The sequence below is a fragment of the Nuphar pumila genome, chromosome 13 (genome assembly GCF_984573655.1).
Source record: "Nuphar pumila chromosome 13, dmNupPumi1.hap1.1, whole genome shotgun sequence".
Classification (NCBI taxonomy): Eukaryota; Viridiplantae; Streptophyta; class Magnoliopsida; order Nymphaeales; family Nymphaeaceae; genus Nuphar; species Nuphar pumila.
This window is the reverse complement of record NC_143261.1, coordinates 78,887,418-78,911,795: the sequence shown is the minus strand read 5'-3', so window position 1 is coordinate 78,911,795 and position 24,378 is coordinate 78,887,418. Positions and strand designations below refer to the sequence as shown.

General features: G+C 41.5%; 2 protein-coding genes across 3 annotated transcripts in view; both read left to right on the top strand.

Annotated features, from left to right (window-relative positions):
- The window catches only part of LOC149818822 (Pentatricopeptide repeat (PPR) superfamily protein), an 86,390-nt gene extending 84,446 nt beyond the window's left edge, over positions 1-1,944 (top strand). The window contains exon 2 of the mRNA XM_089984252.1: positions 1,760-1,944. The gene's annotated coding sequence lies outside the window, so the exon portion shown is untranslated. The remainder of the gene's footprint in view (positions 1-1,759) is intronic.
- Positions 1,945-4,981: 3,037 nt separating this feature from the next.
- LOC149818821 (alpha/beta-Hydrolases superfamily protein) overlaps positions 4,982-24,378 on the top strand; it is an 83,614-nt gene continuing 64,217 nt past the window's right edge. For both annotated transcript variants that reach the window (XM_089984870.1, XM_089984869.1), the window contains exons 1-4: positions 4,982-5,433; positions 20,967-21,061; positions 21,254-21,351; positions 21,544-21,593. In XM_089984870.1, coding sequence (XP_089840996.1) covers positions 5,266-5,433; positions 20,967-21,061; positions 21,254-21,351; positions 21,544-21,593 — 411 coding nt within the window. In that variant the 5' untranslated portion in view covers positions 4,982-5,265. The remainder of the gene's footprint in view (positions 5,434-20,966; positions 21,062-21,253; positions 21,352-21,543; positions 21,594-24,378) is intronic.

The window sequence follows — 24,378 nt, the reverse complement described above, 5'->3', positions numbered from 1 at the left end:
TTGCAAATAAATTATTTTGATTGATTTCAATGACATACTTAAATAAGATATGAATGTTTACAAGTTTGTACAACATGAATTAAGTTAAGTAATGTGTATTCATCTTGTTTAAGCATGATTACAACTGAACATAATTAAAAATATGTGAGTTTTTTTTGTTTGGGCTTATGAGGGTCTGAATCGGGGAAAAAGACGTGTTTTTAGTTACAGGCCAGTTGTAGTAAGTTCTTTAATGTGTATACTACCATAGATATTTTATTTAGGTTTGATGTGATTTGAGAACTTAAAGGTCAAGATATTAATTGGAGTCATATCGATTTGCTCGGTGAGGGTTTAAGGAAGCTTTTATCGAGAAAGTTGGGTTTATGGCTTTAATTATGTTGTGATGTTTTCTTTAATTTTTTTATAAATTCAGTTTTGAATCATATTAGATCTAATATAAATATTTATGATAGAGTTGATGGTGAGATTGATTGCTTTTGGTAAGTTATGATTATGGTGTAGGAATGCCCTGTTTCTAAGAAAAAAGGCTTCTACACATGTGATTGAGATTTGTAAATTTGTTTAATTATGACATGATTATGTGATTTTATGATAAATTAATTATGAGCATGTTTGTAAATGCAAAGTATAGGAAAAATGAATATGAGCATGTTAATGTTAGTGCATATTGGCCATATGCGCGGATGCAGAATAATGTATATGTGATATTACTGCATGTTTATTCCTAAATATTTGAAATATTGTGATATTGCATGAATGAAATGCTAAACAACATGTTGACATCGATTTTTTATTGTGAGAATGCATATTATGCTTTGATATGTGGTATTTGAATATGCATGCAGGATGATAGAAATCCCATAGGGTTTTAATGACACTTGGTGTGCTTGATGAAATTAAATTATTTATGGATCCATAAGAGAGAACAATGAGATAGCAATGCACTAGCCTAAATGGTAGTTGCATTTATTTTACCTATGGCCTAGTTCCAAGATAACCTTGTGAGAGCCTTTCCGGGTATGCCTTTTTCAAGGTACGTTGAACCAAAAAGATTGGCCGAGTCTACCTTAGAGAGGGTAGGCTCTATGAACTCTCTAGGCCTTATTTTTTTTTGAGCTGCGAGGAGCAATACCTCAATGGCCCCCCAACCCAGAGAATTTAGGGAGACTAGGATTGCTACTTTTATTCTAGGTAGGCATGTCCCTATGTACTTCTGCAGAAGTAAGTGATCATGATCATCGTGTGGCGTAATGCCACTCTGCCGAGTAGAATTCTCTCAGAGCAGTCTGCTTCCTCTCAAAGTTTGGGCTTCGTCCTTGTGGGATACGACTCAAGTGGCTACTCAGAAAAAATAAAATACATAGCATAATAAACACCTTAGTTAGTCAGTCTGTTTTAGGTTGGTCCTACGTCATACCCAAGTAGGTTGTGACAATCAAGTGAAACATAAAATATTTGCTCACTTTACTTTACTGCATTTTATTCTTGTTTTTGAAAGTTGTGAATTTGTGTTCATTGATACATATCTTGTTCTCATCTGGATTGGAGGATAAATGCTTGAGATTGTTATTTCAGTTTATGAATTATTGATACATGCATAGCTTGTGAAAATCTTATGCCTGCCTTATTGATAGTTGATGCAAATTCTGAGATATTTATATTATGCAAGCTTTATGTGTTGTATCTTGTATTAACTGTATGAATTTTACTGAGACTTTTTAAAGTCTCATTCTTTCAAAATAAAAACATTTTTTAGGATATATGTGATGGCTAGAGCGAGTGCAGGATGCTAGAGGAGGTTGTGCACACTGATATTTTCGATGATCTCAAGGGCTCCTTGTTTCGTTTAACGTTTAATACTTTTTAATTATTTGAATGACTATTTAATTGAACAATTGATTTATGAGTTCAATTCTGAAATGCAATTATTTATGCTTAGTCAATTTCTATTTGTGGTATATGATAGCAATAATTCTTGAAATGTAATGTGTTCGAGAAATTTAACAAAGAAACCAGTCTATAAAATTGATTTTCAAAGTCAATATTTTCCCATTGTGTTTACTCACATAATAAACAACATAAGGATTTTGTCATTTAAATGCTTTAAGTTTAAACTTTGTTCTATGGAGTCATTAAACGTCGGTGCATGTGCAGACCGACTCCCTAGAGCTTAATTTGGTTAAGCCGATACCAATGATGAAAAACTTGGTTTAATAATTTTTGTTATATAATGGTTCAATCAGATTTGTTAACGGTGGTTCTGTACTGGATCTCGTACTATGAGGCTAAGACACGCTCGTGCTTGCACTCAGACGAACTGTCTAGTACTTGGTACGGTTGAAACAAGTTCGTTGATGAGACAGTTGCATTATTACCTTTTAAAAAAATATATAGAATCAATATTTTGTAAACTTGAAAAAAAAAATCTTGGTATTTTTGGGTTAAAATATGTCAGGTCGTTACAGTCTGAGAGTTCATACTGTTTTGAGATGAAATTTCAGAAGAAGCTCTCCAAAAATTTATCAAGTACAATGGAGTTGGGGTTCTTGAGACCTTATCTTACCTTGTCGCTCAATAACTGTATAGATAATGAAAACAATAATTGAGCTCTCATTAAGCGGTTTCTCATGAGCTTAGAAGGAGATGCACTGCCTTAGTTTTCGACTTTAAACATTCACCGCATTAAGAAATTTGATACGGTGATTGATTGATTTATGAAAAGATTCATATGCAATGTGGATGCACTACCAATAATTAGTTAGTTGTATGATCTCACAAAAAAAAGGATAAGGATGCTCAGGTATTCGTCAATCGATGGAGAGTTGTATATCATCGAATGAAGGAACCAATGCAAGAATGTCATGCACTCACAATCATATTCAACATTTTCAACCCATTACTGAAGGGTCTTCTCGCCACCCAAAAGTGTGATAACTTTGTGGAATCGATAAGTGGGAGGGTCAAATTGAGGTCATGCACCCCCTTCTGCATTGCTTTATGTCATTTTTCCTGTAAACGTTCAATGCCATAGGTCTCATCCATCCTCACACATCCAACGGTCATTGCTAAATCTTAGTAGCTATTGAATATTTCACCAAGTAGGTCAAAGCTATATTCTTAGCTAGAGTTAAGGGTAGACATGTAGCTTCATTGAGTGATATTGTATTTAGCATATGATCGAGTGATCTTTGCAAGTTCATGATCTGGTCTTGTGACTCATTCACCATGTGGGCTCGCATCTTTTGGAAAAATGGCATTGTAAATAGGAAGGATCATACATTGACAAACGAGTATTACCTCAAAATTCACATTGGCTAATCAATTCCAATGGAATTGAATCGTCCAATCCAATCAATGTGATGAAGAAAAAAATTATTGTTCAATTGGATCTTTTAGAAATTTTTGCAAAAAATCCTCTTGCCTTTTGAAAATGTGCCTTTAGGAAGATTTGTTAGAAATAAAGTTGTGGAGACCTGAATCCCAATGGGATGGTTATCCCAAAGAAAAAAGTTGCCGAAGAAGCAAAGTTGCCCAAAATCATTGTATCATAACTAGAGATTTCTAGAAGTAAATCATGGAGAGTCATAGCTAGATATCTTGATTGAATGATCTAAGACCATATATGTCTTCTTTGGATAACCAACTTTGTTTGACCTTGTTTCTCCATTTCCTTTGGTCAGTCCCAAGGAATCCCTAATGACTATCCTTAGGTAGACTAGACTCGGCCAATAACCAAACAAAAAAAAATGTGAAAATGACCAAATGTAAGAAAAATGTGTGTAAAAGTAAGGAAATACCTTGTTGTACCCTTAGGCTTGGTGGTAAAAAGTCAGAAAGAACAAAAATGGTCACACATGAAAAGAAAAAAAATGGAAAGGTTATTAGTGGGAGAAACCTATAACAAGGTGAATTAACTTAGGTTAAGCCTGAATTTATCTTAAATATTTTCTTTTATGAGGAGCATGAAAAATTCTTAAGGTATTTTTCATGTTTGATGTCATATAGAGTTATAATCTCTGTAAGACCCAATATAGCAATCTATCATTGTGGATATTTTTTTTTAGTCTCTATGACTAGTTGTCTTTTTATTATTGTTGGAATCCAATTAAGAAGGTGATGAGTAATGCCTAGTCAACCTGAGATAATTTTTAAAGAAGGTGAAAAGTTGAAATGACTAGGTTTCAAAATCTATCTGAACGAAAGAGCATTGAACGGAGATAATTAGGACATACCTAAACACACACTAGTCACATATTTTCATAAAATAATTAAAAAAAAATCTCAAAGTCCGACTACATGTGCGTCACTCATTTATTTTCTGATGTCTCATTCACATGTCACAACATTTATTCTCTCATTCATGCATTCAGATTCAGATGTAAAGTGTCATGCCAAATGCATGAATGCATACCACTCTCGTAATCATGTAACATTGAATTTGGACATCATCTTGGAAAGTCAAAATCTTAGAGCTCACGTCTATGACCTCACTGTCTTTACAGTGCTCTCGTCCTTTAACACTCATTTCATATTGAGTAATCCTCTGAAATTGGACGCCTGAGAGAATGCCACCAAGAGCTTAGGATGTTGGGGGATGTACTGGGGTCGGGGTGTTGATGGAGCGCTGATAGACACTCCCACAGGCTAGCGCGTAGAGCATTTGCATGGTTGTGTGGGCTCCACTTCTTGCGGGAACGAGAGACAATACTGTCCCCGCATTCAAACGCCTCCTAGATGTGGTGCAGAATTATCATTTTACCCTAAACTTTTGATAAAGAAAATGAAAATCATACGGATTAAAAAAAGAGTTCGTCCAATGGTTAGCCATCTTGGCGGAATCATATTTTTGTCATATAAGATCCTTCCATTTAGCAGCACCTTAGGATGGCATCCGAAATTTGGCTTTTTCTGAAATGAATTTCATGTGATTTTTGTGCAATCGTATTTAGGGTGTCAATGTGTCGGGTTTGGCTGAAACGTGGCAAACCTTATAGGATTAGTGTTTGTTGATAAATGAGATAAGTAGCAGGACACGTGAGAGACGGAGAGAGGGAGGGAGGGAGGGAGGACGGAGAAATCTGGACGGCGGGACCCCTCTCTATCGTTCGAGCGGGAAATCCGGCGGTCAGTTTTCGCACTCGCTGAGCGAAAATTAGCTGTTTGAGTTCAAAAGAGGGGGAAGGGGAGGCTCACTCCGGCGAAAAACTAGGGTTTTTTTCCGGCGAGGGCTAGCCGTCGGGGAAGCTGAAAACGGCCGGGAGGATGCTCGCGTCGTCTGCGGCGTCTGGGGTTTTCCGATGCAGTGTGGCGAGGCGCGATGCCGGCATGGCGGAGAGGGGCTTCCCTTCCTTTCTTCCGGCGGAGGTTGAGAGGATCCGCGATCGAGCCGCGAGGGAGATGGCCCGGAGGATCGAGAGGCTCCCCGTCAAGGTCAGGGCTCTCTCTCTCTCGCGCGCGCGCAATTTCGTGATTTTTTGGAATTTTCCCTATTTTTGGGTTCGCAATGGAGAACTTGTGCGAAATTTAGGTTTTTGCGGTCTTTTTTCTTCTTATTCTTCTTCCTCTCTCTCACGTTTTTAGTGATTTTTTTCGATTCCCCATTTTCTCGGGCGGCATTGCGGAAATTTTGCAAACTATAGCTTTTCTCTTCTTCTCCGGTCATCATTTTAAGTTTCAAGTCTCGCTCTGTCGTTTATTTTCCGTACTGATTTTGTTCGATTCGCCATTTTGTCGGGCGGCTTGGGAAATTTTGCAAAATGTAAGTTTTTGCTTCATCTTATTCTCATTCTTCATTTAAAATTTCGAATCTCGGTCTCATTTGTTTTCCATGAATTTTATTCGGTTTTGCCTCATTTTCTTAGCGGCATTGCAGAAATTTTGCAAAAATTGTTGTTTCTCTTCTTCTCCTCTCTCTCTCTCTCTCACTCTTTGCTTTCCAGGAAACTAAGACAAAAAAAAAGGAATTTTGTGTACCCAAGTGAGACGCGTATCGTTGGCTCCTCCTTCCTATTTTTTTCTTTCCTCTTTTTCATTTCTGGTTCTTTTTCGCGATTTTACGGTGCCGATGAAAATAATGATGATGGACTCTGACCGGCTCAGGATCAAGGGTCAGGTTTGATCGGTATTTGTTTGCATCAATGTTGTTAGTATCGTCTCGGACTCTTAAATCGTTTTCCCAATACCAATTCGGAGGACCTAATACGTGTCTTGGTAGGATCTGGATCTGTCTGGAATGAGGTCCCACTCGATGAAACCTGATAAAACCGGTTTTTGATCTGACCTGGTACGTCCTGGATCCAACATGATATGTTGCACCTGGAAACCCCAAGAGGCTCTACGCCACAAATATACATCAAATGGATTGGATTGGGTTCAGATGAACGAACTTGTGGTCCTAAGTTACTGAAAGAAGTAAGCCTACCGTTTCTGCTATGCGTGTCTGCCAATGACTTGGAACCGATACAAACCTGAGCAAATGCTGTAGAGCCTGGATCTGGACTAACTAACATGGGTCCAATCTTTCTTTGGAATCTATGACTAGAATCATATCCATAGATTCATTCGAACCGGACCTCTTTTGGGTATTAGTCAAATTAGGGACGGACGTTGGGTAGGGATGGCAGTGGGGCGGGGCGGGGGACAAGGTTTCCACCCCCGCCCCGCCTCAAAATTTTATCCTCCACCCCCGCCCCGCCTCCGCGGCGGGGATGGATTTTATCCTCCACCCCCGCCTTCATCCCCGTTTCATGTCCTCCACCCCCGCCCCGTCCCCGTCCCCGCCCCCGCCCTGTCCCCGCCCCGCCCCCGCCCCGTCCCCGTTTGTCAAATTGCATCCCTACTTAGAAATCATTCACGTTAATATTTCAGTTAATGATAAATGAATTCATCCACATGGAAAACAGGATCTCCCCGCCTTCATAGCCCAGCCAAAAATTAAATTTTACTTGTGCCTAGTAAACTAATACATAACATCCATGGATCATGCTCTAGAAGATATTGAATGGACTCAGTTCCTCATCCTTCAATTTTTTCTGAACTGGAGAATATTATTTAATAATTAGAAAAATGAATATGCAAATAAGTTGATCTGAAATGTTAAAAAAAATTAAGCCAAATCAAACAACCACTATAAATGAAAAAATTAACCTATTGAAACCTGCTTTATAATCACAGAAAAATGTGTCCACTATATGAGAAGATTTGACAGCACAAGCAAAACCACAGAGTGCAACACAAATTTAAAACATGAAGGTCCAGAAAGAAAGCAGGATGGAAATATTGCCCTTATGCTTCTTCAGAATGTCAAGCAAAACCCTAGTCCAGTAGCCACGATAACTTAGATTACCAAGATCGGAGAGTGGTTTCTCAGGTGTCCCAACCTTACCTTCTTTTTTTGATAGTTCATACGCTGACAAACAAACAATGCATCAGCCATGTCAAAAGTTGTTTTTAAGATCTCAGAAGATGTCAAACAATGCATCAGCCATGGAAGGAGGGAGAGATCGTGTCGGCCAACGGTGGTCGGTGTCGGCAAACGGTGGTCGGCGACGGCCAACGGTGGTCGGCGACGGCCAACGGTGGTCGGCGACGGCCCAGCTCCAATGATAATGAGGATGGGGAAGGGGAAGAGGCGACGGCCCGGCTCGGCGGCTCCAGGGTTAGGAAATTAGGGAAGGAGTTAGGGTTAGTAAACATGTAGAAAAATATAAAGGGTTGGGGGCGGGGATGGGGCGGGGCGGGGCCGGGACGGGGATGGGCCCGGGGCTGGGCGGGGATGGGCCGGGGCGGGGCCGGGATGGGGCGGGGCGGGGCGGGGGAACGTGCCAGTCCATCCCCGCCTCCACCCCCGGACGGGGATGGATTTTAACCTTCGTCCCCGCCTCCATCCCCGTTTCATACCCTCCATCCCCGGTCCAAACGTGGCGAGGCGGGGCGGGGCCCCACTTTTCCCCGGTCCAAACGGGGCGGGGCCCCACTTTCCCCCGGTCCACTGCCATCCCTAACGTTGGGTTGGGTACCTAGTGGGTTTTTCAAATGCCCAATCCGGGATAGGCGGGGTTCGGGTTGCCTATGCTGTCTAAAACCCAATAATATACGGGCCTGTGCTGACCCGAACAATAAACTCCGGGTCAGGATCCAATGTGGGTCTGAAAAACTTTCAAGCCGCACCCAGCTGAGTCCAGATGGGTTCAATAATGCTAGAACCGAGCCGACCCAGTCCAGGTAAGGGTTCGAGTCTTGGGATGGCAATGAATGGGATTTTATGCGTTATCTTATTGATTTTGATTCTTTTATTTGCATTTGGTAAGCCAAAACAATATCCAATTAGGACCAGATGTGGATATGGTTTTCATTTTTCCCACCGAATTTGAGAAATATCCAAATTTGCCGGATATCCAAATCCGTTTACATGTAAAAAGCTGGATCTGGTTTGAGCTACGAGCTTTTTGCCATCTGAATTCGATTTCAAATTCAAACCCTTTTAGATCCAAAGGGGGTTGGCGTAGTGGGGTGGAGGCTTTGGCTGCTAGACGGGCAGTCAAGGTTTGATTTTCGTGGGAGCCCCCCTCCTTTGGGCAAGTCAATGAGTAGCATAGCCTTTGGGGGCAGGGGTCCTAGCCTCGGAGTTTGATCGTTTCTTCGGGTTATAAATTCAAAAAATAATCAAACCCACTAGTACAATATGGTATTGGCCACATCCTATCCAAATCTGAACGGTTCACATCCTTACCCAACTCTATGAGGTTCTGATTGGAGGACAATGGGGCAGGACAAAGGGATCCTAATATATGATGTCCGAGAAGGATCTCTGTATTGAATTATTGACCATATCCATGTGAGAGTCGTGAGATTGTTGACTAATGCTAGCCATTGGTTGGACGGCTAGGATTGAATGTAAGGGTGAGATCCATTATTACCACCCTATTTGTTGGAGATTGTGCTTGCGATATCATGAATCATTGTCATCTCCTCACCCGTCATTACCCCTATTTGTTGAAGATTGTGTTTAGGATACCATGAATCATGGCCATGTCTCTCTCTCTCTCTTCTTTTTCATTTGTAAGTTTCCACCCTGTTCTCTTCGGTAGGGTTGGATGTAGTGTGGGATACGATGAATCATGACTCTTTCTTCACTCCCTGTAACCTAACTCATATCCACTCTTTTCATTTAAAACTTGGGACAAAGGCACCTCTTAACTGGGCCTGCATTTTGAGTGGGCCTGCATTCTTGTTGATGTGGGAACCATGGAATGCTATCATGTGATTGATTCTCTTGTACTTTAGATGGTGCCTTCCAGTAGCACATCCTCCATCCGAGAGAGAGATGGCTGCAATTAAATAAGAGACCACAAAACAACGTGTTCCTCCTCTTCATCTTCGTCGGGAGGGTGGTGTGTGTTCTCCCGAAACACAAATTCGCGTGTTCCTGTGTGTACGGAGGAATATCTTGGGAGCCGCGATAATTCATATGCCAATGTTGCCCACGATGACTTTATAATAAAATAACATATAAAAAAGGTAGATATGCTTTTGACAAAAATGTCCTCTCGTAAGATAGATATGCGTTGGATGAAAATGTCCTCCCACTCCCCGTAAATAGATTTGCACGTTTCGCCTTTGTTTTTAGCTTGTGTTACAACATATGACCGCCTTCTCGTTCCTGCCTGATGAGTTGTAGAACCTGATTCATAGTTTTTTCCCTTACAGAAAGGGGGTCTGAGGGTTCCCCCCAGCACAGGTCCCGCTGCGCAGTCAACGGGTGGGGGGTCCAGGGGGATCGTGGGGGGCAGCGCCACACCGGAAGAAAATTTTTTTGGGCTTATGTTTGAGACTCAGTTTCTTATGGATCAAACCCAACTTGTTTAGGTTTATGTTTGATATGTTCGAATGGAGGGGGGCTTCCCACCCCCTTCCGTTGGCCTGTCGGAAAGCAAAATGAGAGAGAGAGGGGGTCGCAGGGGGCAAATGCCCACTTGTGACCCTCGGAAGATGAGGCAGGGGCCAAATGGCCCCTGCCGAGCTTTGCTCGACAGAAAATGGGACAGGGGCCAGAGGCCCCGGTCGGTTTAGAGAGGGGCCATCAGCCCCTATTGGGTTTCCAAAAAAGGAGGCAGGAGCCAAAGGCTCCTGCTTCTCTTCTAGGGGAAGGGCAGGGGCCATCGGCCCCTAGCAGAAAGAGAAGGTGGCCCCTGCCGGAAAGAAATGAGCAGAGAGAGAGCGCAGGGGCCAAAGGCCCCCTGCGACTTTCAAAGAGGAGGCAGGGGCCAATGGCCCTTGTCGTTCATGAAAAAAAAAAGCAGGGGCCATCGGCCCCTGCTGGATTTTGAAAAGAAGAGGGGCAGGGGCCGATGCCCCCCTGCCGAAAGGTAAACAGAGAGAGAGAGAGAGAGAGAGAGAGAGAGAGAGAGAGAGAGAGAGAGAGAGAGAGAGAGAAAGAGTTGCAGGGGCCTTTGGCCCCTGCCTGCCGTTATCGGGAGAGGAAACAACAAGAGGGAGGGGACTCACCTAAGGCTGCCGGAGAGAAGGGAGGTCATCGGGCGGTGGTTGCCGTGAAGGGAGCTTGCCGGAGAGGGAGACGTTGCCGGCGGGGCTTGCTGGGGAGGAGAGTGAGGGAGAGATGGAGTCGGGGAGGGAGAGCAGAGACAGAGGGGGAGAGACGGGAGAGAGTCGAGGGATCGGGGGGGGGGGGGAGGCTCGTAAGCCCTCCCCTCTCCCCTCTCGCCTTTTTAAAAGGAGGGGCGCACACAGGGCCCGCCCCTTGTGTCGTCGGAGATCCCCCCCTCTGTGGGCTGCCACCCCCTCCAAAAACCTTTTTCGAGGGGCTGGGCACGGGTTGGATCCGGGTTGGGTCTGAACCTGACCCGAGTCCTATTATATATATATATATATATTTAAAAAAATTGGGTTTTACACTAAGTGATGCCGACACACACGGGGAAACGAGCCCCACGTGATTACATACGTGGCGCTCATTCAGACCCGAGAACACGCACCTGCGTGTTTCAGGGGGGAACATATAACCTGCTTCGATCTTCGTTCCTTTTAGCTTTCACTTCTTTTCCTCCGTGATTTCCTTTTCTGGTTTTCACGAGAGTGACTAGGGCACATCAATGTAGAGTTAGTCCAACAGTGTCACGGAGCTCCCGTTTGGTCTAGATATTTCATCCATCCAACACCAAACCCAACTCTCCAACGTCCAATTTTTATAGCTCCTCTTCCTTTCTCAATTTTTACCTTTGGAGGCCTTAAAGAGAGTAAAGCTAAAACAAGCAAAAGTGAACTAATACACTTAAAGTGACCTTTTTTATAGAAATTGATAGGAAAATGATATCTTCCTGGAGATCAGAGTTTTTTGACAGGTGTGAATTGATAGGAAAATAGCATTCCCCATCTTCATACCCTTCTTAAATCTTATGATGCAAGTTGTTTTTATATCAATTCTGACCTTATAGATGGATTCAGCATGGTCTATTTAATAAGAAACAACCATTGGATCATATTTTTTCTATGAAAAAATATAATTTTTTAAATCACAAAATTATGTTTTACCAAACTTTGAATCGCCAAAAAAACCTGCACAAGTTTGATTTCGGCGATTTAAATGTGAATCTTAAATAAATAAATGATGTAGATCACATCTATGAAGCCCATTTTATTGAAAACAACTTGCATCATTGTAATCCCATAGAGGATTATGAAGACAGGGATGACATAGGGGATAAGTCAGAGCCGATTTGGATGTTTACCGTGGTTACATATTTTTGTTTCCAAAATTTCTTTTTACCTTTTCCCCTTAATTGTAAACACGAGAATGGAGATTGTACTTCCCCCTTTTTCCGTTAGGTTAGGTCACGTTAGGACCTGCCAAAATCATAGTTTTAGGTGTTTTGTGATAGATCTGAACCATTAGATGTGTTTATCATTGTTTATTCAATAGAAAACATTTTTTGATTAAGCATCTTTATGCTAGGATGTATATTTTAAAGTGGTAAAAAGATCAACGGTTAATATTATATTAAAGTTAGATGATAAAATATTCATAATTTTACATCAAATCAATTTGAAACAAAGCTTGATTCTCAATAAATAAGTAATAATAAACATATCTAACTGTTCAGAAATAGCATAAAACACTTCTCATGTAAACACACTATGCAACGTCCCAAAATTTCAAACTTGCGAACCTTTTCAGAAAACAGGCAAGAGACTAGAAATATCTCTTTCCTTTAGAGTTTGTTTATGAAATCAACGGAAGACTATTCTTTTGTTAAATTCAGAAAGGCAAGCTGATAACTTTGGGCGTGTTAGCTAAAAGATCCAAAACACATAGACCATGCTACTTGCAAGACACTTGGAAAAGCCACTTCCATTAAAAGAAGTTTCCAAATAGTACAAAATTTAGATATCCCAAGGAAAATCCTTTACAAAACCCAAAACTTCCAGGACGCGAGCTAAGAGCAGGAAGAAGAAAGTCTTGAAGTCATCGCGTCATCGCTCGTGGTGTACCTAATCATCACTTGTACCCATAGAATGAGTTAGTTTCACGAAAAACTAGTAGGTGCATAAGAGAGATGACAGAAAACTGAATTATGTGCATTTAATTTAGCAAGTTACGCAGTTTAAAGCAGATATGCAGTTAAACAGGTAAGTAGTGCAAAACAGGTAGGTAGTGTAAAACAGGCAAGTAGTGCAAGTGTCAAAACGTAGCATGATTATTCATTTGATCGTAAGCTGTGAACTACCACACAATAAGCAAGTCTCACGACCCAACAACCAGTGTGAACAAACTTTATGTTTCGATATTACTGACATGCGGGTACGCGCAAGCAAAACGTAGAAACAACTGAGACTAGTTCGGGCATCTGTTATTCTATGTATTTTCAATAACCCGAATAGCTAGTTGAGTTCGCTCTTAAAGGGACGACTTTAGCCGAGAGAGGATTCCCCAAAGGCAGGTGAGCAGTGTCACGGATGCATCCAACTTCTGCAGAAGTGTTGAGCTAACTATTGTAGCCCCTTTCCCCTAACTCCAATAACTGGGGAGGCCGGATCATTGCTCGTGGGGTGGTTGTTAACATCCTATCCATTGGAGTTTTGTATCGCTTTGTTCTCTCTCTTGACAGACAACAAGAAGTGAATGAGTGCGTTAGGGGTTGCTTAACTAACGACCCATCCTATGCGGTGGTATTTAAACTACTCGAGCATCTTGCATGTGAAGGCGAATCAGTCACCATTTAAGTGATTACAGCATTGTGCATTTAGCACTATTCGAGGTCACACGACCGTCTCATCCGATCATTGCAGTACCAGCGTGTAGTGCACGACTACAAGTACTCTAGGATGAAAGGGGTATAGCTCCTCAATAGGAGCTTCAACAGAAGTGTTTCACAAAGATGTAATGTTTCTCAAACTTTACTTTTGACATTCTTTATCTTTTGAAACAGCCAACAACTTTTACCAACATTTGACATGCGATTTTCTAGAATCTCATCCGCTATCGGGGTATCTACATGCCTCGCATTACTCGATACCGGCCTTGATAGACGGGATACAGATTTCTTAACAGAACCCCTGCTAAGAAGTTCACTCGAACCCCAACTCGTCTGCAGGACTGCGTACTCGAAGAGCCAGGATCCTTGTGAGGTATCTCTTTCCTTAGACGAGGATGTATCGCTAGCTTCCGACTCAACTCTCGTCGCAAGAGGGAGAGTGATAAATGCCTTTTTGCATCCTCCACGAGGATGCCTCTAAAGCGTATACAATGAGCCAAAAACCTGAGCGTCATCTGCAATAGCAAGGCAGTATCAAAGCATTTGCAAAAGCAAGAGCCTGAGCGCAAAGCGCGACGGCAAAGTAAAGGTTGTAAGCAGGAGTGCAACGCAAAACCTAGGCGCAATGCACGACGGCAAGGTAAAGACTGTAAGCAGGACTGCAACACAAAACCTGGGCGAAATGCGCGACGGCAAAGTAAAGACATGACAGAAAGTAAAGGACAAAGATCGCGAAACCGCGTCCTTGAGTTAAGTGAATACTCGTATAAATATATATATTTGTATATATATATTTATTTAATGGTCGTTTTTAGTTAATTGAACTTAATTCAATTGTCCAAGTCCTATGTGCAATATTCCTCTACCTCGGAGAGTTGCAAGCTTACTGGCGTCTGCGATTGTAAACGATTGACGGCTTCGATCGCGGAGCGCGAGCGAGATCCGTCGTAATTGCAAATATGTGATATTAACATGCAACAAAGACTAAAGCAAAAACAAGGAGAAGACTCGACTTCTCCGATACATAGGGCTGGGGTTGGACCAAACGACTCTTGCCGCCAAAAGAACAGGTGTAGGGGGCCATCGGCCCCCGTTGGTTATTTAAAAAGGCAGGTTCAGCCCCTGCTGGAAATTTTAAAATGGCAGGGGCCAATGGCACCTGCTGGAACAACAAAAAGGGCAGGGGCCTTCGGCCCATGCTAGAACAGTAAAAGGGGCAGGGGCCTTCAGCCCCTGTTGGAATGCTATAAAGGGCAGGGGCTGATGGCCCCTGTTGGAATAATAAAAAGGGCAGAGGCAGATGGCCCCTGCTAGGAGAATGAGCAGAGAGAGGTGCAAGGACCAATAGCCCCCTTGCGGCTCTTGGGAGAGGAGGCAGGGGCCAAAGGCCCCTGTCGGCTTGCTTAACAGGGAAACGAGACAGGGGCCAAAGGCCCCTGTCGTTTCTGAGACGAAAAAGGAGGCAGGGAGGGGTCCCGACCCTCCTTGGTAGAGACAAAAGGACAGACAGGGCCCCACAACCCCCTGTCGGAACCCTCCTTACAGGCGATAGGGGTTTTACCCCTGCCGATCCGTCGGCAACTGGTAGGGGCTAAATCCCCTGCTGCACGGCCCTTCCTCGTCGTAAACAACCGACGGGAAGGAGATTTTTGCCCCCGTCTGTCGACGACAAGAAGAAGAGAAAAGGGAAAGAGGAGGCGGCGGAAGGAAAAAGAAAAGGGGAAGAAAAGGCATACCTAGTGGTCACCGGAGGAGCTTCGGGCTGTCGACGGTCGGACGGGAGGACACAGGTGGTGTCGGGTTGACAGGGGTCTCCGGGATGGCTCGCCGGAGAGGATCGCCGATAGCGGTGACCGTGGACGAGCGAAAGAGAGTCAGTGAGGGAGAGAGAGAGTTGTGAGAGCGAGAGAGGGGAGGCGGTGCCTCAGCTGGGTCCGAGTCGGGTCTGGGTCCGGATCCGACCCGAATCCAACCCGAATCCAAGGTCATTAAATTTTTTTTCTGAGTTTTATACACTATCCACTTTGCACAACTGACGGCACCTACGATGATGTCAATATGACTTTCCTAGCCTATTATGGTTCAACCCGTCACGTCTCAAAGTGACATCTTGGCCCAATTGTGAGAGTGACAAATAAGTCTTCATCTGTGTATAACTGTATTGCCACATGTCCTTAATCTCTCCAAAACTTCCTTCAGCGTCTTTTGTTAGCTCCAAATATGCATTTCCTTTGTAAACTTGGCAGCATGTTATATTGAAACTCTCCATTTTTTCCTTCTATTGTGGGTTCACATATGATTATATGGTTTTCATCTTATTGCAGAACTCCACTTTGTTATTATTTGCAAAACTCCTTCACATCTCATTAGATAAATGGCTAGTGTGGATCTGTGTCACTGAGATACGGGTACAGCCTGATACATGATAGAAGTCTGAGATGCTAATTTGCAAAATTTTCAAGGACAAAAGATTTTTTTAAGAAATAAAAACTATTTTTTGATAAGTTAATATATAAGGTTTCTTATTGAAATATAATTAAAAATTATGAAAACTAGTAAAACTTATTAAAATAATGGCCTTACATGTGTGTGGTGCCAGTGTGTCATGGCATGTCCAATTCGTGTCACAAGGGACAGCCAAAATGGAGTGCCCCTGTGAGGTATGTTTAGGTTGAGGCTTTCAAATGCAAACACTCCATAAATCCAATAAACATAATATAATTCAATTACATCATGTTACACGTGAATTTAGACTCATTGAGAGTAAGAAGCTTATTGGATCAAAGAGGTCTTTCCATTCAAGTCCAAAACCAAATGGAAGCACGGTTATACAGTTATACTACATCTGATTAATTTGGACACGGGGTTATGCCTATAACTAAATTGGATCACGCCCAGTGCACTGGAGTTACAATGGACCTGTTCATCTCATGATGCACAGAACATGACTGGATGATTGAGGGCGGACAAATGTATCAGAGAGCAACAATCACCATCCTTCTAGAGACCCTAACTTAAATTGGTTATTTGCTAATTTTGAATTCTGCAAATTGGATGATGGTGACAGAGCGGGTGGAAATGCAGGTCAACCAAGGGAATTTAGCTTTTTTTGAAGAAAAAAAGAAAATATTAGTGTGTTTATGACTTTATGTTTATGTGTAATGACCCCATACCTATATCACATCAACATCGCTGCCAATACCAGGATACATTCATTTTTATGAAGATTCCAATATTACTAGTATGTGGTAGGATACAAAATGGGAGTCAAAATGGAGTATCTGTGTTATGTAGCCCCATAAGCTAGTGTGGGATGAAAAAAACTGAAGGGAATCTAAGTCTTCTCAGAAAACAAGGTCATGGTCATAGTTCACGGTAGAGAACCCTGTGATTCTTATGATCCTGGTTTGAATTGCATTACATTATATAGTTTGTAACCACCCCAATACATACCCTTTAAAAATGCAGAATATATATATTTTTTTTTCAATGCGGAAACCTTCCCAGAGATTCGGGGTCCTCATAGTTCCAATTTCCATTGGATAGCCCAACCATCACAAACGAAGTTGCAATCATCATCCATAACAACCAACTAAAACTCTTTTATTAATGAACCAATAAGAGTCTCATACACAACTCAAAAGTGAAGTAACTGCAGAAATTTAAAAGAACTAAAAGAAGCAAAAATAGAGCCACTATGTCCCCTGCTGAAACTGACAAGCGCAAGTATGACTCTCATCCATCCCCAGTAGTCAGTCCAGCCTCACTGTTCACCATGTCCTGTGAAAAACCAACAAAGTAGGGTGTCAGAACCGAAATTCTGAGCACTGCTACTTCTAAAGAAACCGGGTGAGACAAAGAACATGAATAAGATTTCATGCAATGATTTGAGTGAGTACAGATATAAAATTTGCAGTATTCAAATATCTATACCTACCAACAATTACATATGCTCATCAGTCAAGAACAGTAAAGCAGTACCATATATCAAGAACTAAATAACCAAACCTTGCAGCATGATTTCAAGAAGTAAATCATATGCGACCACCAAATAATGTCATGATATAAAGAATGATTCAAACATGCATGATCTAATGCATAACAGGAAAATGCATGATTATGTGCAATGCATGATTTCTTCTGTTATCTTTCATTTAAGTTCCATCTTTCCATATGCATGCCCTATTAAATGCACGCAGCTTTAAGTTCCTCTTTTTAATTACCGTGTCCCGCGGATACACCAAACATGTACAGTCCTCGAGGTCAAGTAGGTTCCCAGGGTAGCTTAACACACAATTTGTATTTTATTACTGGGTTCCAACTTAGCCCTCGACCGAATCACTTCGGAACATTAGACCTCCACATCTAATGTCGGGGACACCCCACGCCCACATGTGTCACTTTCTTGGTACCATAAACAAACTCACAGCTGTGACCAACACACCACTCCCGGGTAAAGTGGCAGACTCTCCCTAAAACCGTGGCTAGGAGAAAGAACCTCAATATCGGGTTCAGGAGACAAAATTACAGCACACGGAGTTTTTGTATCCTCACAGTCTCCCCAAGACCGGATATCTAAGATTCTCATACTCAAGATGAGATATCCCAGAAGGTATATTACATTGTTCTTATTCATTATATTTTTATTTAAGTTAATTTTTTTAAGTTTGCAACACCATATGCAAAAGTAAAGTAAAAACCCGCATCCTCCCTTGCGGGGACCTTTACGAGACTCCAGCCCGTATAAACCACTATAACAGTGTAGTAATGTGTCAAACCATCTTATGTGGTTTAAGTGATGCAGTTAAAAACATATGAGAAAGAAAACCAAACCCACGGCTCTACAGGCCGATGATGGTCCAATTAGGCCATCGGTGCATCACATAATAAAACAAAAGTAGTGTTTTAATTATAACACTAGGCCAAAACGCCAAAAACATGTGCACTCATGTAAACATAACCCAACCATATGCACGTGTTCACCATCCATGTGCAAGTGCTTTCATGTAACCACTTAACACACATACATTCGTCCATAATTCATAAGTACATGCGAACATTTATGCATGATTTTTCATGCCAAACACACATTGATTTCATATATGCACATGTACTGGAAACCAATTCATAGATGCACGATAATCAAACATGTCCCATAAATGTAGGCACCTGAAACTTTTCATTGATAACACGTGTTAACATCTGTACACATGAACATCACCCGGATATATAGAAAATGAAATTTCAGTACTGCACACATTCATATCATGTATGCGCCTATACCAACTGCCCCTCCAAAAGTGCTTGCAATCAACTTAGACTTCCTAAGTTATTGCCATTTTTTTTTTTTACAAATATTAACGGCCACTGGCATTTCTGGAATTATTTGCATTTCCTAGTATCTTTGGTGAGTGGCAGAAATGACTAACATCCCTCTGATATACCAGATGATTTTGACTGCTAATGAATTTTCTTGGTACAATGTTATTTGGGTTCATCAAAAACTAGATCAGAATAGTCATTATTTTTATCAAACCTAAGCAATTATATGCAATCACAGTGTGCCTGTGTGCCCAAAAATATTGGAAGACTAATACTTGGGGGCATGAGATGAAACAAAAGAAAAATCACATAAGTTCTACAATGACAAAATCATTTAGTGATGGCAGAAAGTGATGAATAGTTCTTATAGATATATTACAATTTAAGCACTATCACCAAGCCAGCAAGTGAAGACTATACCAAACTAACATGCAAAGGAGAGGCTGGGGGAGATTGGGTTGAGGGGAAAAGGAAGGAATGCAATTCTTGGTTTCTTAAAGCACATTTTATAAACAATTAACCGTTTATGCAAGTTGGATGGTGATAACCTGCACCAAAATAAGACCTCTCATATGAAAGATCAGAGAAGAGAGAGGGCTAGATGACAGCAACAAGAGAGGAAAGGTAATAGGCTGCCTCCTCAAGGTTGATCTCATTGTGTATAACAGGTTCTCGGTAAAGTTCCATAAATGCCTTAGCATCCATCAATGCCATTATGTAACATATCCCATTTATAGAAATGTTAGACATTACCAAAAATCGTTTCAACATTAGAACTAACACCATACATGTAAACAATATGTCAATATATCAATTGAACTCAGATCAAGAAAACGCAAGTCAGGGTAAAGTTCACTATATCAATTCTAACCAAAAACCACAGACTTCATTTCTATTTGTTTCAGTAGAGATTCGAGTTTAAGGCCTATCAAAATCAAATCAACGAAATGGGTACATAATAAGCACAGAATCAGTTTTGTATATACAATTCTCAAACACCTCTCCAGAAACATCGATTCACATGGAACCAACAATGCATGTGAATCATCTCAAATCAATCGATGACTAGCATGAACCAACAACTCAGGAAACTATAACAAATTTATTACCCAAATAAAATCCAAGATTTTTGTAGCAAATGATGTTGAAACTGGGCATCACGCTAAAACAAAAATTTAATTGAACCAAACTACTTATTCTTTCATATGGTTTAACATCCCCCACTTGAACCCAAAATAAACAGATTTCGTTTACCTCTTTCCCTTCCGGATTTAGTTTATCGAGTCCCAAAATAGGAAACCCCCAAACCTGGGGTTATCCATTTATAGAAATCAGAAACCCCACGACTGGGGCTATCCAATACCTCAGTCGAACCCCAGATCGATTTGATTTGGGGATTTTGCAGGTTAGGGTTTAGACAAGAAAATCCCCAAATAGATTGGGTTTGGGATTTCCGGTTCAGGGTTAGGCAAAGAAACCCCCAACTCCAAGTCACTGCTACCCTCAAACCCCCACATGGAATCGAACCCATGTTCGATCCCTCACCTCGATTCCAAGAAGACCCGTACCTTTTTTTTTGAAGCTTTTTCGGCGATCGGGGGCTGCCGTGGCGGGAGTACCGAGCTGTTGTTAGCCTCGACCTTCGGTGGTGGCTGGTGGCTAAAGCTTTACTCACGACTGTGACAGACGAAGCCCCTCACTGCTGCCGTGACAGGAAGACTCGGCTGCTGTTAGTCGCAGGTTTTTTTCGGCGACCTCCACCTCTCTGATGCACACCCAACTCGACAGAGAGAGAGACAGAGAGAGACAGGAGGAAAGAAAGAGAGAGAGACTGAGTGGAGAGGGCAAAACCCTCTCTCCACTCCCCTTTATCGGCCCCAAAACCCCTCCACTACCGAGAGGAGCGGGGTCGGTTACGCCCTGCGTAACCCCCCCCCCCCTTTCCCCCCTTTCTTTTTCTGTTACAGCATTATCGGGCAACCCTTATCGGGTTGCCCTTTTCTTTTAAAAGGGCTGCTACAGGACGCGACTCAGGTCCAGACCCGAGACCCGTAACCCGGCCCAACCAATATGGATCCACAAGTTGGATCCAAATGGATCCAACTGTGGATCCTCGGATTAATAAAAATAAATAAATTTTATAATTAAATTTTTATCTATTTATTATTATTAATGTTATTAAATCATGTTTGATATTATGCATTCCTAATTACCCCTTTATGGGTCATAGATCCGAAATGTGGATCTAGGCCCAATTTGCATATTTTAAAATATTTTGTAACAAAATTTTTTGGGTTTTACATAGTTCACATTCATGCATCTTTTGTAATTATGCTATAATCCATGGAGTAATAGAATTATGGGTTGCAGACTAGCATCTCGGAAAATTACATCATGAGCAGTTGTGTAAAGCCATTGCAAAAGACTGAAGGCAAACCAACTGTGCTTCTCCATGGGTTTGATAGGTACGTGTAACTAATGGTGTTGTGGGCACCAGTCCTGTATTATTTGGATGAATGGTGAAACTTTTTCTTCTGTGTTGAACTGTTTTTAAAACAAGGCATGCTTTCGTACTTTTGTTGCATAGTGCTTGTAGGATTTGCTTAAATTGAGTTCCTTTTAGTGCCATAATAAATTCTAAGAATTAGAAGTTGCAGCTCTTGCTTAGAATGGCGATATGCCTTCCCTTTACTGGAGGATGCTGGATTGGAGACGTGGGCAATAGATGTTCTTGGATGGGGATTCTCTGATCTAGGTGCTATATCTGCCTTTCCTAGCATTTAAGTTCTTTCTAGCAATATCATCTTTTCAGTGCATCATAATAGAGAAGTCTTAAGTTTCTAAGCTAGTCTTCGTTGTATGTTAATGCCACTTGCTACTCATTGTTCCTTGTTATACTAACTTTAATGCTCTTCTTCCTTTTTACTTTTTCTTGTGCTTGAAATAGAACAACTTCCACCATGTAATGTGGCTTCCAAGCGTGAGCATTTTTATCAGGTATATAGACATATTCTTTTAGCTAGAGCACCTTGCAGAAAATTTTGACTTCTATTTGCTATTTGGTTCTGGTTTTGATGGCATCAAGGGTTAACGGTTTAAGTTAAGGAATGCAAATTTCAGTTATCATGGAAATCTATTTTCTACATTTCCTTAGGACTTACAGTTGCACAACCTATAGAACAGATCCTGTTCAAGTAAGGTAGTAGGAAAATTTAGAAATTAGACTAACCTATAGAACAGATCCTGTTTAAGGTCGTAGGAAAATTTAGAAATTAGATTAGTCTAATTTCTACATTTCAAGACCACACTTCTGAGGGTTAATGCTTTCATTAATTTGGAACCATGATATTTGTTTTCAACATATAGTTTATTATTTTACAGTCATGAATATATATGATGGAAGTGTATGAATGTGCATGTCTGAACATTTTGTCTGTTGGGGTTGAGGTAATAGGGTAGATAGATCATCAATAAGATGTGTCTTTGATTTTTGAGAACAAGATTGCAGAGTAAGAAGGTTTGGGAAGTTTTCACATCTGGCTTTTATTTGATGGATAGTAGAGATGCATTTTATTGATACAGTCAACTAACTAAAATATAGGTGAGTGAGGTCACAACACCTTTTATGAAGGTAATTAAATAGAAGAAAGATAGTCACGTGATCAAATTGAAGAAACTCTGTCCCTATTGTTAGAAACATATGATTCACAGGGAGATAAAGAAATAGATTGAATGTGTTGCATTTTACAGGTGCAGACAAATGCACAGAGACAATAACATCTGAAAGCTTTTTGCGAAATTTGATCCCAACAACTAGGCTCCTTTCAGAACTCTTTACTCATGCATTTCTTACCACATTTTTGTATAAATGATTTTCTATCCATCAAGAGTTATTGTCCCAGCTTGGTTTTCATAAGCTTTTGAAGTTTCTCCATTTTGTCTAGCTATGAACTTTGCAATTTTCCAAAAGAACATATCCTTTAGAATTGCTGAGACTTATGTAATATAAGTGTCTTACCGATCTTGTACTACCCTTGTCGTAAACATTCTTTTGTACATTACAAATATTGTAAAGGGGTAGTTTAGTCTTATATTTTTATTGTTTCCTTTACTTTGTAGCATTGAGAGGGTCAACCCATGTGAGAAATGTTGGACTCTCATTTTTAAATACTATTGAATGGAAACTCGTAAATACGGGAACCTCTCCTCTTGTATGTTCTTGAGAAAACCCTAAATATAAGAGCTGTTCATGGTATTAGAGCCATGGATGCAAACTAAAGAGGAGACTTGAGTATGCTGGTGTAAGGAAGAAGGGAACTTTGCTGGAACTCGTGCACAGTTCCTGCTGACATCATCTTTAAAGGCTCGGATCGTACGGTCAGTTGAGATTTGAGGGCTGTGGCTTAGGCATTTGCTAGTTTATGATTGTAGAAGATGTATAAATCAAAAATAGTGTTCATCGGTTGAGTTTTGGATTTATTCTGATTTTTCTTAGAATTTCTGGATATTGTGATGAATAGTGTCAAGATTCGAGAAGGCTCTTGATTCTGCCTTTGTCAATGGTTTTTGTTGCTTGGGTTTGTTCCTAATCTGGTTGTTTTTACCTTAGAGAGGGATTGGAATCAGTGTGGCTGCATATTTTGTGGTTTTTGCCGAGTTTTGACGTCATTTTGGGTGGTTCCTCTCTAGCGGTATGATTGTGGGTTCTCTGATTTTGCTGCATATAGTGCTGTGCTTGTGCTAGTTCAAGAATCGTGCTACCTAACAGACCTATTTGGGTGGATGAGGTGAGGTGTTCTTAGCAGTTTGCCTGCATAGTGGTGTGCTTTGTTTGTGCGTTCATATTTGTGCACTTTTTGGGATATTGTGCTTGTTTTCTTGGTTGGCTGAGATTTTCTTATCGTTCCATATCTATAGTGCTTGTCTTGCATCGATTTTAGACTTGTGCAACCTTTTTAAATTGTGTAGTTGGGGGTTGTGTGAAATATAGAGGGGATTCATGTTTTCCCAGTGAAGCTGGATGGGACAACTTATGCATATTGGGTTGACTTTATGACAATTGTAATAGTAGAGAAAAGATTTGAAGGGTACTTGGATGGCTTGAAGGTGAAACCCAAGTCCACTAATGCCGATTTTGACAAACCAATAGAGGAATGGGTTATAAATAATGCAAAGGTCAAGGCGTGAATAGCTATGAATATCTCCAAGTTTCAGGAAGCCAAAAAAGCTTGGGCGTACCTTAAACAAGTATACACGCAAGAAAATTGGGCAAGGCATTATCAACTCACTCAAGAATTGAGGAGTATTTGTTAAGATGAATATATATGATTAGTCAACATTGGTTGACTTCTAGCCATTGGTCCCTCTCCAATGACTAGAAGGAGCTCTCTCTTCTTGTAACGCCCGTGTAAAAAAAAAAATCGCGTCTGACTCGTGTCAGGTGTCGGGGTTTGGACCGTTGTGTCAGGCCCGGACCCGAGCCTGACCCGAGCCCCGGGTTCTCGAATCCTCGAGAACCTGTGTCTTTTAAAAGACGCAGGCGTCTTGGGCGAGGGTTCAAAACCCTCGCCCCTTCTCTCTCCTCTAGTCTCTGTCCCTCTCAGCGGCCTCCGACAGCCGGCGATCGAAGCCGACAACGGCCTCCGAGCGTCGGCGACCTTCGAGCACTGCCGCCACCACCTCTTTGCTTCCTCCGCTTCCCCTGGGGCCACCAGCGATCCTCCTTGCGGTCACCGAGTGTCGGCAACTCGCTGTCAGTCACCTGTTTGCCTCCTCTCTCAGT